This window comes from Alexandromys fortis, unplaced genomic scaffold, assembly GCF_014885135.2.
Source record: "Alexandromys fortis isolate MF-2015 unplaced genomic scaffold, M_Fortis_MF-2015_v1.1 scaffold_74, whole genome shotgun sequence".
NCBI lineage: Eukaryota > Metazoa > Chordata > Mammalia > Rodentia > Cricetidae > Alexandromys > Alexandromys fortis.
Genome location: NW_026068008.1, coordinates 3,230,743 through 3,246,227, shown reverse-complemented (window position 1 = coordinate 3,246,227; position 15,485 = coordinate 3,230,743). Strand labels below are relative to the sequence as shown.

General features: G+C 42.8%; 1 protein-coding gene and 1 long non-coding RNA gene across 3 annotated transcripts in view; one reads left to right on the top strand and one right to left on the bottom strand.

The window, feature by feature from the left end:
* The window catches only part of LOC126513379 (uncharacterized), a 1,096,546-nt gene that overhangs the window by 814,791 nt on the left and 266,270 nt on the right, over window positions 1–15,485 (bottom strand). The window lies entirely within an intron of this gene.
* Mrps28 (mitochondrial ribosomal protein S28) overlaps window positions 965–15,485 on the top strand; it is a 130,690-nt gene continuing 116,169 nt past the window's right edge. Inside the window, exon 1 of the mRNA XM_050161729.1 lies at window positions 965–1,468. Coding sequence (XP_050017686.1) covers window positions 1,259–1,468 — 210 coding nt within the window. The 5' untranslated portion in view covers window positions 965–1,258. The remainder of the gene's footprint in view (window positions 1,469–15,485) is intronic.

Here is a 15,485-nt window from a genome sequence, read left to right as displayed (position 1 = left end):
AGGCAAGCTTTATTTATTAAAGTACAAATGAGATATCACTACACTCTCCTACACAGGGAAATCAAATCAGCAACATGACAGTGCATTGCCCAAGACAAAGGTTACTCAGGACTACGAAGGGCTCTTAACTGTCACTGGCCGTGCTCTACAACTTGCCACACTGTTTTTGGAAGGGACTGGAAGTAACAATAGCCATAGAGAATGGCATTTTAGACAAGAATCCACACAGCTGTCAGCCGAATTGAGTTTAAATGTGTAGAGTGAGACCCCACCTGGATAGAGTCCCTTTCCAGCACTGACTGACTTCTTAGGAGTCTCCCTACAGAGGCTACTAATGGTGAGGCTTAAGTGGCTCAAAATTATGCAGCATCCCAAGGACTATTACACCCATGACATGGAGTAAGATTTAAATTCACAGTCAAAAGTAGTAGAAAAGGGTCTGTCCTGGTGGTTACAGTGCTTGTGAAATCTCACCAGAGAGAAGCAGCAGGTTCATGTGTTTAACGTCAGCTTCCACTACATAGTGAGCTCAGGACCGGTCTGGGATACATGAGACCTTGAGTCCAAAAGAAAAGTTTTTGTTAGCAAACTACATAGAAAACTGTGGCACATGTCCCAGATTTAGTAATTTGTAGGCTAATATCAAACTGATTCTTAGATGAGAACACCCACTTAATTGGCAAACACATTGTCAGGCGGTGGACAAATTCTGGGGATTTATGCCGAAGAGAAACAAACAAAAAATATAAAGTATTTGTGTGCGGTTATGTAAGTGCTATACCTGGGCACATTCTGAAACTTAACTCACGAGAAGGGATGGTAGGTATCTCGGATAAAACTTCTCAGATTGTTTTGTAGTGCGGGTTACTGACGACAGAAGTGCCCAACGACAGACCTGCCACCAGTTTCACAAACAACTTTATGTCCATTTGCAAAGGCAATCTCCTTCCTGGAGCTTACAAAATTGGAGGGCGGCTACTAAACATCTTAGTCTCAAGCATGACAAATTCAAAAGTGCTGGACAGGAGGCGCGGACGAGCTTGGGGCTTCCGACTCCAAGAAGATAATCAAGGAGACCGCTGAAGACCGCATCCCCTGCAAGGCACACGCCTTCTCCGTGCTGCCTTGCCTTCAGGACACAAGCCACACAAGCCACACGCCCACACCACACTACGGCAGTAGGTGGGGCTCTCCTCAACCCGCCCCCTGGCCCGCGAACGTGCGTAAGAGGCCAGAGGTGAGAGGTCACGCAGGCGTCATGGCGGCGCTGTGTGGGTACCATGCCAGGGCTGCAGGGAGCCGATTCCTAAGAGCGCTTCTCTTCTCCAAGCCCTTTCGAAATGCAAGCACGGAGAGTGGTTCCGAGAGCATGGTCGGCGACTCCTCCGCTCCTCTGGCGCGCTCAGGCGGCTTCGCGAGCGCTCTCGAGCGACTCTCGGAGCTGCAGCGGAAGGCGGAGCACGGACCGGTGAGTGGGCCTCGCGGCGCACGTCCCGACGCGGGGTCAGCGTGAGGTGGGGCTAGCACGGGGCGGGCTAGCATGGGGGCGGGGCCATCAGGGAGGGGCCGCACAGAGGGCGGGGCCATCGTGGGGTCCGGCTAGCATGGGGGCGGGCGGGATGCTCCCCATCCCCCCATTCTGGTGAAGCTGTGCCAGTGACTCAGGGAAGGAGTCCCGGTGTAGCTTCCGCCCCTTGGCCTCCCGCAGCGGAGCACGTGATTTAAGTTTTCATTCACTTCCGAGTTCTTTACCCTGGCATTTACTGCTGGGTGGGCTCGCTCCGCGCACTCTCGCGCGTCATCCTGGGCGAGCTAGCGGGTGGGGCCCATGAGGCGACCCCTGCGACCCGCGGGGAAAGGGCTCCAGGGCTGTCATAAACATATCCTAGCTGAATGGATAGGGGATTGACAGTGAATGGCAGTTATTGCTGCTGTGAGCTGAGTGTGTGATTTGGGCCGTCAGTGTTTCACTTTCACTTTCCAAAAATGCCCTCTTTAAAATTTTTTTTTTCCATTTGTATGAAATGGAAGTGTAAGATGGAAAGGTGAACCCTTGTAAAATAGAATAAAACGTTTAGATACACGAAGTAGTGGAAATAGGCATAAGGACAAGGCTGGGATATTTTAAAAAATAATTAGATTTGGTTACGGAACATTACACATGTGGACATTTCTCCGGATCAAGGGATCATTTTAGTATCAAAGCTTTTCTTTGATCCAACGATGGGAAGGACTCTAGGACATAGTTTTGTGATTTTTGTCACATATAGTGACTAAAACACAAATTTTTACTTACAGGACAGTAGTGGTTCTTTTTTAAAAAAAATAGTAAGATAAAATAAAAGATAAAAAGATAAAACAAGAACTAAAACCATTGGAATTTGACAAAGCAAACAGAAGGAACAGCCCAAGAAACAGATCCACTTGTTCCATCACCACCGAAAGAGTAAATCAGAAGCCATAATATATATGTAGAGGGTCTGGTGCAGGCATGCGCAAGCCGGTCCTGCTGCTTCCGGCTCTGAATTCCTAGGAGCTTCGCTCATGTCAGCACAGAGGGCCTGTTTCTCCTGGTGTCCTCTGGTCCAGACACTGTTTCTACCTCTTCCTCCCTGGCTTCACCCCGAAGGGAGGCATAGAGACTTCCTGTTGAAGGGTAGAGTGTTTCTAGGTCTCACTCTCTGCAGTTGTTTGCCCGTGGGTCGGCTGCAGGGGAAGGAAGATCAGAGATTGGCTGGTTACTCCCACAAGCTCTTTGCCACCTCAGCTCTTAACATATCCTGCAGGCAGGACACCATTTTAGATCAAGGGTTTGAGGCTGGGTGCGTGTTTACTTTTCTCTTTGATACCCGCAGAGGACCTTCCTGTACCAAATATGCTAAAATGTAGCTATATAGGCACCAGCTTGACTTCTCCATGGTCTATGAGTTGTGTCGCGTTGTCTTCAGCTATGGGGCTGCCAGTTTGTGGGGAGCAACCTGTAGTCATAGCAACAGCTGGGGTAGTTTGGATTCCCATGAGACTCCTTTAGCCAGGAACTCAGTTAGATGTCACTCAGTCCTGGGACTGCAAGCTTTGTTTGGTGACAAGAAATGGCCAGTTGGGGCTCTGTCTCCCCCATTATTTGTGATGTCTATTGGATTGCCTTCATCTATGTATATATTTTAGAAAACTTCTGTTATATTGGGTTCTCCTAGCACCTCCCAAATGGCCCTTTATTTTAGCTGTCCCTCCCCAAATCCCCTCCTTCAGTCCCCTCTCTCTTCCCTCTCCCCACTAAATCTTCCTTTCCAGCTGCACCTCCCCCTGTCTGTTCCCTCTAGTTCCTTACTCTCTGCCTTTGTGGTTCTATGGATTTAGTTTGGTTATCATTGACTTAAAGCTCATGTCCACATATAAGAGAAATACATAACCATATTCCTCTTTCTGGGTCGGGGATTCCTCACCCAGGGTGATTTTTCTAATTCCATCCATTTACCTGCAGGTTTCACGTTTTAATGGTTGAGTAATACTCCATTGTGTAGATGAACCACATTTTCCACTATCTATTCTTCCGTTGAGGGACATCTGGGTTGTTTCAGATTTCTGGCTATTATGGCTAGAGCACCAGTGACCCTGGTTGAGCAAGTGTCCTTGTATGATGAAGTGTCCTTGGGTATGGCTGGATCTTGAGGTAGATTAATTCCCATCTTCATGAGGCCCTGCGCACTGATTTCCATATTGGCTATACAAGATTGCATAGTAGGAGTTCTTAAGGAGTCTGTGTCTAAGTCTTAAGGAGATATTGAAAGTTTCAATTCTTGATGTTTTGGGGAGTGACTTTCCTCGGTTTTTCTTCCTGTGGGGACACAGTGCTCTGACTTAGGAGCTGCTGCTTCCGTCTTCAAAGCTGGCAGTGATAAACTGTGTCCTCCTCATACTCCCCACCTCATAATGCCTGCAGTAACCTCCCTGTTTTAATCATATCTGTGGGTTTCATATAACCAGTAGTAGTCAGTTTAGTGGAGGAAAGATCTAGGATCTGACCATATTCCCCGTCCTTCTGAATTTGGTTCTAATTTGGGTGCTCTGTTTTTCCAGGAGGTAAAGTGTTTCCTGGCAGCCCCAGGACATTTTACATTTACATTAGCCCCAGCTTACATTTGCTCTGGCCAAGTCTGCCCAGCTCATACTGCATGGAGTCTCCAAGGACAGTTTTTCTTCATCTAACATAGCTTAGATCACATTATTTTGCTACGCAGTAAATGCATTTGATTGAGACATGTAGTTCACCAGTCTCTTGTTTACAGTTCTTGAAGTCTTGCTTTAGTGGGAAGGAAATGCCTTGGGGAGGAGGTCGTAAGGAGGCTAAGTAGCCTCCGTTTTAGTGTCTTGCCTTTGTAGCATCTAGACTAGGATACTGTAATTGAGTTGGCTCTGTGTGTAACTAGTGAGCTGGCTTTTCAGTGATGCCTTCAGAATCAAGTTGTTCTTTACATGAAATCTCATTGCTCCATTAGTGAGACGCTATTGTAACCATGGGGTTTCACCATGCAGCAAATACACACCCCGTTGAGGTTGTGGGGAATAGAGGCTATGAGGTTGGGGAGGAGTTACATGGGATATCACTGTCTCACTTCTACTGTAAGTACCGTAAAGGTGTACTAAAGTACTTCCCTGGGGTATCTCGCAGTGCTGTTGGCTAAACCCACAGTTTAAGCTGTGTACTGCAGGGCTTAAGCTCTAACACAGTTCCAACAATAGGCATTTTGTTTTGTTGTTTTGTTTGAGACGGGGTCCCTAATATCACCTGCGGCTGGCCTCAAATTTGTGAATCTCCTACCTCCTATATGTCATCATGACTGGCCTGGGTTTATATTATAATGAAATCACGAAAATGTTATTTTAAAATGTCACTTGGGGGTGGGAGGGCTTTTGTTGCCAAGCCTGCTGACCTGGAGAGAATTGATTCCTGCTAACTGTTCTCTGACTTCCACATGTGCCCTGTGGCATTCCCCTCCCCCCCAAAAATGTTGTAAAAAAAGTTATTAGGTCTCTGTTATAACTGCAGGTTGTAATGTGCAATTCAGCAAGACAGTAAACTAATTTTTTTTCACGGGAGAAATAGAAAACTCAAAACAACAAAGGCTCCATGCCATGTCTAATCCTGACTTCAAGGCATTGGTAATTTCTAATATGACAATATAATTTAGTACCTGTTAAGTAAGGTAAAGTTTTCTTTGGCTCTCTCCTCTAACCGAATGAGCTTTTCTCTCTTGTTCTGGTTTGTTCCGAGTGTTGAGCACAGTGTGGGTGCTCCCTATGGTGGGTGTCAGTAAATATCTGCAGTCTCAGTGCCTTTCCTCCTGGCCGTGAGCAAGCGCCTCACCATTGGCAGCCTAAGGAGGAAAGGCTTGCTTTTGGCCCAGCTTGAGGGCATAGCCCAAGGATAGCCAAGACCTGGCATCAGGTGCAGAAAATAGCAGGTTTCATGTGCCTGGAGCCTGGGGTGGGGGGAAGAGAAAGAGAGAGGAAGGGAGGGAGAGACAGAGAGAGAGAGAGAGAGAGAGACAGAGATGAGTGACAGTACTCAGCTCTCTTTCTCATTCTCCTTTCTTTCTGAACGGGACCCCAGCCTGTGGGATCGTCTCTGGAAACACTCACGTCCATGTGTGGAGGTGCATTTTTACATGATTCCATTGTCTTGTCCAGCTGCCAGTGAAGGCTGAACATCAGGGTTACCGAATGGATGCGTGGATAGGCAGTGTGCACAATGCACACTGCGGCTTCAGCTGCCTCTCACTGCTGCCTAGGCTGGCATTCGCTCTGACTGCCCACGAACTGCTTGAGCAGGAGAGTTGAGCTCTTTTTTTCCTGTGCTGTTCCTAAGGACAGGATTGTTCCTAATTGACCAGGAGTGGTTTAGAGTAGTAAGAAAGCTGAAAATATCCACTAGTTTTAATTCTAGGGCTTACTGGAAGGTTTTGGTACATTTCTGTCTTAGAGACATATAAAATGCCATGAAGAGAAATGCAAGCAGTTGTTAGGAATTGAGAGGGATTTAGTTTTTGAGAAAAGTCTCACATCACTTAGAGTTTCTGGGTTTAATTAATTGAAGAGTACCCTGACATTAGAAGATGAATAAATGCTTAACTGTGTGATCAGGACTTTTCAAAGAATTTATTTACAAATTATAAAAGTAACACTTATTTAAAAAGTTTAAATAGCAAGGAAATGTTATGTGAAATGTGAGTCATTACCAAGAATGGAGAGGAATTTCTAAATGCTCGCCCTTGAATTTTATGTATGTACATATGTGTACACACACACACACACACACAAACTAAGAATATGTCGTAGATAGTTAAAAACACAATTGGTTCATGTTGTAGGTAGTCTTCAACTACATTGCCTTAAGAGTGTACTCTTTCAGTTCAGAAAGTCTTCGTTTAAATTCTTTGTTTACTAGCTATATTTTTAAAAAAATTAAATTCTTTTCAGGTGTATGGGTGTTTGTGTGTGTGTGTGTGTGTGTGTGTGTCTGTGTGTGTGTTAGTGCACTATGCACTATGTAATCCCTAAGGAGTCCACAAGATGGCATTGGCTCCCCCAGGACTGGACTGTAGACAGCTGTGAGCTGCCATGTATGTGCTGGAATTGAACCTCGTCCATTGGAAGAACAGCCAGTGTTCTTACCTGCTGAGTCCTCTCTCCAGACTCTTCTAACAGTATTGCTTTGAAACCTCCTGTTAAGGGATTATTGCAAGGTTAAATAATTTATTGTTTAAAGCACTAGAAACTAGTCCCTGCTAATGTAGGAACCCCAGGTAAGGAACTGCCCGCTGCCTACTAAACCCCTTTTAAAGCCTGCCCGATCAGATCTGGGGACCCCAGTCTGCACTCCCTCCCTCCCCTGGGTTCCGTATATATCTTGGTTTATAACTTTGGAAGAAGACTTTGCCTTTACCAGAGGCCAGGTTAGACCTAGGTACTCCTACCTCCCAAAACCCCAGAAGGTACATCCTACTGGACATAAAGACATGCTAGTCACCAGAACTGCAGGCCATTTAGGCCATAAAACCAGAGAGGAAAGAGAAACCAGGAGCAAAACACCCATCCAACAAAGACAAATGCAGGGAATCAACACCTAGACCTGTGATCACCCCAAATCCAGATGCCTAAACTCCAGTGGAAAAGCACAATAACAGGAAAGGCAATATGGCACTGTCAGAGCCCAGTTACCCTACAACAGCAAGACCTGAAAATGCCAACACAGCTGAAGCACAAGAAAATGACCTTAAAAATGATTTTATGAAGATGATAGAGGTCCTTAAAGTGAATATGAAAAAAAAATCTCCTAAAGAAATTGAAAAAGACAAAGAATTGGAAGAAGTCAGTAAATCCCTAAAGGAAAGCCAAGAAAAAAAAAAAAACAGATGAAGAAAACCAAGACCTGAAAATGGAAATGGAAGCAATAAAGAAAACACAAAGGGAGGGAATCCTGGAGATGGAAAATCCAGGTAAGTGAACAGGAACTACAGATGGGAGCATCACCAACAGAATACAAGAGATGAAAGAGGGAATCTCAGGTGTTCAAGACAGGAAAGAAGAAATAGATTCATCAGTCAAAGACAATGTTAAATCTATAAAATTCCTAACACAAATAATCCAGGAAATCTGGACACTATGAAAAGATCAAACCTAGGAATAATAGGAATAGAAGAAGGAGAAAAAACCCAGCTCAGAAACCCAGACAATATATTTAACAAAATCATAAAAGAAAATTTTAACCTAAATAAAGACATGCCCATAAGGTACAAGAAGCTTACAAAACACCAAATAGATTGTATCAGAAAAGAAAACCCCCTCACCACATAATAATCAAAACACAAAACATATAGAACAAAGAGGCCAAGCAACATATATAAGGCAGACATATTAGAACCACACCCAATTTCTCAACGGAGACCCAGAAATCCAGAAGGGCCTGGACTGATGTCTTGTAGACTCTAAAGCCATGGATACTAGCCCAGACTACTATACTCAGCAAAATTGTTAATCACCATAGATGGAGAAGATAAGATATTTCATGACAATAAAATAATATCTATACATAAACCCAGTTTTATAGAAGGTCCTAGAAGGAAAAGTCTAAACCCAGGACGTTAGCTATACCCACAAAAATACAGGCAATAAATAATCCCACACCAGCTAAACCCAAAGTAGGGAAACACACAGACAACACAGACAGACAGACAGACAGACACACACTACCACCACCACCACCACAACAACAACAACAAAATTAACCATCATTCGTCATTACTATCTATCATTATCAGTTGACTCTTTATGCCAATAAAAAGACACAGGCTCAAACGGAATGAATACAAAAACAGTATCCATCATTTTGCTACATACAAGAGACACACCACAACATCAAAAATAGACATTACCTCGGAGTAAAGGATTGGAAAAAGGTTTTCCAACCAAATGGACCTAAGAAGCAAGCTGGTGTAGTTATTATAATATCTAACAAAATAGACTTCCATTCAAAATTAATCAAAAGAGATTGAGAAGGGTATTTCATACTCATCAAAGGAAAAATCTACCAAGATGGCATCTTAATCCTAAACATCTATGCCCCAAATGTATGGGCACCCACACTTGTAAAAGAAACATTACTAAAGCATAAATCACACATAGAATCCCACACAATAATAGTGGGAGCCTTTAAAACACCCCACTGTCTCGAATGGACAGGTCATCCAGACAGAAACTAAATAGAGAAATAATGGATGTTATAACTCAAGTGGACCTAACATATCTGCAGAACATTTCATCCAAATATAAAAGAATATATGTTCTTTTTAGCACCTCATGGAACCTTCTCCAAAACTGACCACATTCTTATCACAAAGCAAGTCTCAACAGATTTAAAAAAAAATGAAAAAGCCCTCTGTATCTTATCAGACTACATATATTAAAATGATGTCAGCATGTAGAAGAATGCAAATTGATTCATATCTATCACCCTGCACAAAACTCAAGTTTAACTTAAAGACCTCAGCATAAATCCAGATACACTGAACCTTATAGAAGAGAAAGTTGGAAATAATCTCAAATGCATTGGACCAGAAGAAAACTGCCTGAACAGAACACCAATAGCACAGGCACTAAGACTGACAATTAATACATGGGACCTTATGTAATTGGATTTTTCTTTGGGCTACCAGCTCAATTATGAAAGTTTGGCCGTTAGCTTAGGCGTATCCCCAGCTAGCTCTTATAACTCAAATGAACATGTTTCTTTTAATCTGTATTCTGCCATGTGGCTCAGTTACCTCTGCCCTGTGGCATGTCTCACTTCTTCCGGTTCTCATTGGCCTGTCTTCCTCCCTTGTTTCCAGAGTTCTCTCTCTCCCCAGAAATCTTGCCTATTCCCTCCTGCCTACTCATTGGCCATTCAGTTCTTTATTAAACAAACCACAGTGACACATCCTCACATAGTATAAACAAATATTCTAAAACAACCTCATTAAATTGAAAAGTTTCTGTAAGGCAAAGGACATCATCAATAGGACAAAATGGCAGCCTACAAAATGGGAAAAGGTCTTCACTGACCCCACATCCAACAGAGGGCTGATTTCAAAATGTATAAAGAATTCAAGAAATTAGGTTTCAACAAACCAAATAATCCAATTATATAATGCGGTTTTGTAGAATATTATTTTAAGATGTTACATTTATTTGTTTATGCTGTGGTATATTTTTTAATGATGCAAAACTGTGTTGCGCTCTTCTATATTGCATTTTTTTTTTAACTCAGTGAAGCAGTGGTACCTTGCCTGTCTAAAACACATGGTCTAATAAAGAGCTGAATGGCCAATAGTGAGGCATGAGAAGGAAGAGGCAGGGCTGTCAGGCAAAGAAAATAAATAGAAGAGGAAATCTGGGAGAAGGGATGAAAGAACAAGGAGAGGAGGACACTAGGGGCCAGCCATGCAGCCACTCAGCCACTCAGCCACGCAGCCACCCAGCCACACACAGCCATACAGCCACACACAGCCATACAGCCACCCAGACACACAGCCACACAGCCACCCACACAGCCACACAGCTACCCACATAGCCACACAGCCACATAGTCATCCAGCCACACAGTCACACAGACACATAGACACACAGACACACAGCCACACAGCCACACAGCCACCCAGACACACAGCCACCCACACAGCCACCCACATAGCCACACAGCCACATAGTCATACAGCCACACAGCCACACAGCCACATAGACACACAGACACACAGCCAGCCATGGAGTAAGAATGAAAGTAAGATGTACACAGTAAGAAAAGGAAAAAGCCCAGACGCAAAATGTAAATGGGATTCTTTAAAGAAAGCTGGCTAGAAACAAGCCAAGCTAAGGCCAAGCATATATAATTAAGAATAAGACAGATTCAACGCAATGCCCAGCAAAATTCTTCAAAGACCTTGAAAGAACGGTACTTAATTTCATATGGAAAAGCAAAAAACTCAGGATAGCCAAAACAATCCTGTACAATAAAAGAACTTCTGGAGGCATCACAGTCTCTGACTTCAAACTCTACTACAGAGTTACAGTACTTAAAACAGCCTGGTTTTGGCATAAGAACAGACAGGAGGACCAATGGACCCAAATAGAAGACCCGGATGTCAACCCACACATCTTCGAACACCTGATTTTTGATAAAGAAGCAAAAAATATCAAATGGAAAAAGAAAGCATATTTAACAAATGGTGCTGGCATAACTGGATATCGACATGTAGAAGAATGAAAATAGATCCATATCTATCACCATGCATAAAACTCAAGTCCAAATGGATCAAAGACCTCAACATAAAGCCAGCCACACCAAACCTTATAGAAGAGAAAGTGGGAACTACACTTGAACACATTGGCACAGGAGACCACTTCCTAAATATAACCCCAGCAGCACAGACACTGAGAGAAACAATTAATAAATGGGATGTCCTGAAACTGAAAAGTTTCTATAAAGCAAAGGACACAGTCAACAAGACAAAACGACAGCCTATATAATGGGAAAAGATCTTCACTAACCCCACATCAGACAGAGGTCTGATCTCCAAAATATATAAAGAACTCAAGAAATTGGACACCTAAAGATCACATAATCCAATTAGAAAAATGGGGTACAAACCTAAGCAGAGAACTCTCAACAGAGGAATCTAAAATGGCTGAAAGACACTTAAAAAAATGTTCAACATCCTTAGTCATCAGAGAAATACAAATCAAAACAACTATGAGATTCCATCTTGTACCTGAAAGAATGGCCAAGATCAAAAACACTGATGACAACTTACGCTGGAGGGGTTGTGGGGAAAAGGGAACACTCCTGCATTGCTGATGGGAATGTAAGCTGGTACAGCTACTTTGGATGTCAGTGTAGCGATTTCTCAGAAAATTAGGAAACAACCTTCCTCAAGACCCAGTAATACCACTTTTGGGTATATATCCAAAGGATGCTCAATTGTGCCACAAGGACATGTGCTCAACTATGTTCATAGCAGCTTTGTTTGTCATAGCCAGAACCTGGAAGCAACCTAAATGCCCCTTGACTGATGAATGGATAGGAAAATGTGGTACATATACACAATGGAGTACTACACAGCAGAAAAAATAACAACATTCTGAATTTTGCAGGAAAATGGATGGAGCTAGAAACATTATTTTGAGTGAGGTAACCCAGACACAGAAAGACAGTTATCACATGTACTCACTCATAGGTGGTTTTTAAACATAAAGCAAAGAAAACCAGCCTACAAACCACAATCTCAGAGAACTTAGATAACAATGCGGACACTAAGAGAGACTTACAAAGATCTAATCTACATGGGAAGTAGAAAGTAGAAAAAGACAAGATCTCCTGAGTAAATTGGGAGCATGGAGACCTTGAGGGAGGGTTGAAGCAAGGACGGGAGAGGCAGGGAGGGGAGCAGAGAAAAATGTATATATATGCCTCTATGTGTGATTTATTTGGGAACTGGTTGGCAGACCCCTCTCCCCCAAAGCCAAAACAGTAAAAGGAGAAAAACAACAGCAACATTTTGGCATCCCAACATGGGGCTAGAGTAAAAAAGAAAATCCAACAACAGTTTGGTACAGATCTAAACAGAATTCTTAATAGAATAGTCTCATATGGCTGAGAAACACTTAAGGTGTTAAACATCCTTAGCCACTAGGTAAATGCAAATCAAAATGATTCTGAGATTCTGTCTTCCACCTGCCAGAATGGCTAAGATAAAAAACATAAGCTTATGCTGGAGAGGGTGTGTGGAGAGGGTGTGGAACAAGGGGAGCACTCCTCCATTGCTGATGGGGTGCATACTTGTACAGCCACTTTGAAAAATCACTCTGGTGGTTTTTCAGTAAATTGGGAATCCATCTATCTCAGGACCCAACTCTACTGCTCTTGAGCATATACCCAAAGGATGCTTAATCACACACAAGGACATTTGCTCAACTCTGTTCATAGCAGCTTTATTTGCAGTAGCCAGAATCTGGAAGCAACCTAGATGTCCCTCAAGTGAGGAATGAATAAAGAAAATGTGGTACTTTTGTATGGAGTATTGCTCAGCTGTTGAAAAAATAAGGACACTAGGAAATTTGAAGGAGAATGGATGGAAATAGAAAAAAAAAATCTTCCTTATTGAGATAACCAAGATTGAGAAAGACAAACATGGTATGTACTCACTCATAAGTCGATATTAGGTGTAAAATAAAGGATAGCTATGCTATAGTCCATGGACCCAGAGAGACTAGGTAGCAAGGAGGGGTACTAGGGGTACTCTTGGATCTCCCTGGGAAGGGAAAACAGAAGAGATTTCCTGAGTAGACTGAGGGCAGGTGAGGATAGGAACATGGGTGATCAGGTTAGGGGGTGATTGGGGGAGAGTACTAGAAGAGATTACTGGAAAGGGGAGCCATTTCGGGGTCAGGTAAAAACCTGGCACAAGGGAATCTCTCAGAAATCTACAAGGAAAACCTAGCTAAGATTCCCAACAGCAGCCATATTGAACTGGCCATCTCCTGTGGCCAGATTGGTGCCTAGCCCAGTTGTCATCAGAGAGACATCTAGCAACTGATGGAAACAAATGCAGACCCACAAACACTAGGCAGAGCTCAGGGGGAAGAAAGGATTGTAGGAGCCAGAGGGGTCAAGGATGCCACAAGAAAATTCACAGAATCAACTAACCTGGGTTCATCGGGCCTCACAGAGACTGAACCAACAACCAGGGAGCCTGCATCGGATGGATCTGGGCCCTCTGCATATATGTGACAGTTGTATTGCTTGGTCCTCTTGTGGGACTCCTAACAGTGGGAACAGGGGCTGTCTCTGACTCAAGGCTTTTGGGACCCCACTCTTGATACTGGGTTGTCTTACCCAGGCTTAATACATGGGGAGGTGCTTAGTCTTACTGCAAGTTGATATGCCATGTTTTGTTGATGCTCATGTGAGACCTGTGCTTTCCTAAACAGAAACAGAGGAGGAGTTGATTGGTTGGAGGGTGGGGAAAGGACAGAGGAGGAATAGGGGGGAGACTGGATGAGAGGAGGGAGGTGTAACTGTAGCAGGGATGTAAAATAAATAAATAAATAAATTTATTAAAAACAAACTAGTCCCTGCCAATAAGCATAGTATAGTTTATTTGCTAGTACTGAAAATTGGTATTTTCACCTAAGTATAATTTTGAGTATTTTCCACATTGCTTCAAATGATCAGTGTATACACTGTATTAACAGTTCTGCTGGTTTTTTTATATTATGGCCAGAATGTAATTTATTCAGGTTGTTGCTGTTCCCCCTAATAAAGATATGACAGCAGTGTGCATAGGTACGTAGGAAAGCAAACCTGGAAGATGCCCTTGGGAGGAAGCTTACCCCTAACTCCTGTGCACAGTGTTGGGACACTTGTTTCCATACTGTAGTAAGGAGCAGCGGGCTATGTTTCGCCCAGATACCACACAGCTAGCTTAGCCCCGGAAATAATAACACACAAATTGTATTCTTTTAAACACTGCTTGGCCCATAGCTCTAGCCTCTTACTAGCTAACTCTCACATCTTGATTAACCCATTTCTAATGAGTGTAGTACCACGAAGTGGTGTCTTACCGGGAATATTCTTAACCTGCATCCGTCTCGGAAAGGAGAGCTATGGTGACTGCCTGACTTGGGTTTCTTTCTCCCAGAATTCTATTCTGTCTACTCCACTCACCTAAGGGCTGGCCTATCAAAGGCCAAGCAGTTTCTTTATTAACCAATGAAAGCAACAGATAGATGACACTCCCACATCACCGTACCACCTCATCACCATGGGGTTTTTATTATGTGTGCATTTGCTTTTATTACTTTGCATTGCTTGAAATGAACTACGGGCCTCATATGTGTCTATGCAAGTGCCCTGTAGCTAGCTCTGTCCCCAGCCCACCAGTGGATGTTCTTGATGTTGGGTTACCGAACCAGACTTCAGAATTTGGGAGCTGGGATTGCCCCTGGTCCTCGATTTTAAGTTAAAATTGCTCATGTTTGTATTTTTTATTTGATAAATCAGCTCATAAGATATACTTGTAGTCACATAAATTACATTTAGAGCACATATATTGGGGTTTTATGTAAGATTTCATTGGTTAGATGGTTTATGCTTGATTTTGTTTAAAGATAAACATTGTTGTTTCCTAAACAAGTTGCTCTCCCTGCCGAGATGCCTTTCCATGTGCAGATGCATTGTGAACTCATTCTTTGTCTAGCTTTGGTGATCCTACCATTCCTACGAAATACCTTCCAAAGTCCCGTGCTTGGCTTCACATTGTCTTTATAGGATGCTGGCAGCTCTGGAGTTTCACTGAGGTCATTTCTGAGCCTGTTGTCTTCCACTGTAATTGTAACTCTTGGAGAGCAGGGTTCGGTCTCGTATTTTACATCCACTGCATAATGCCTTACATGTTAAGCAGGAATGTATGTTGGTTTAAATTGTAAAACTTAGTTTGATGGTTGAGTAGTTATAAATGCAAAAGCAACAGCTCATAAGCCTGCTTATGGATTTTAAACTATGTATATATAGTGATGAAATTTCAGGTGGTGTCCACCGACTTTCTTTGTAGCATATATTAATCTTTTAAAATAATGGGTTTCATTTTGGCATTTTCAAGTATGTTAGAAATTGATCCACATAATTCTTTGTTCTGATTTTTCATGGAAGTTACTATTTATTTAAAGGTCCTGTGTGTTCTATGACTACTTGTGAGCTCGCGTGGCCACATCTCCTTTCCTTTGGTAAAATACCAGCTTTGATGCTGGCGTATTTTTCAACTTGTTAGTTGTTTTGCTTATTTTGAGTATATGGACCAAATATTTTTTATTATTGTGATCAACACAGCTTATTCTGGTACATAAAAGGACTACTGGCTAATGTTTGATAAAGATTATTATAAATATATTTT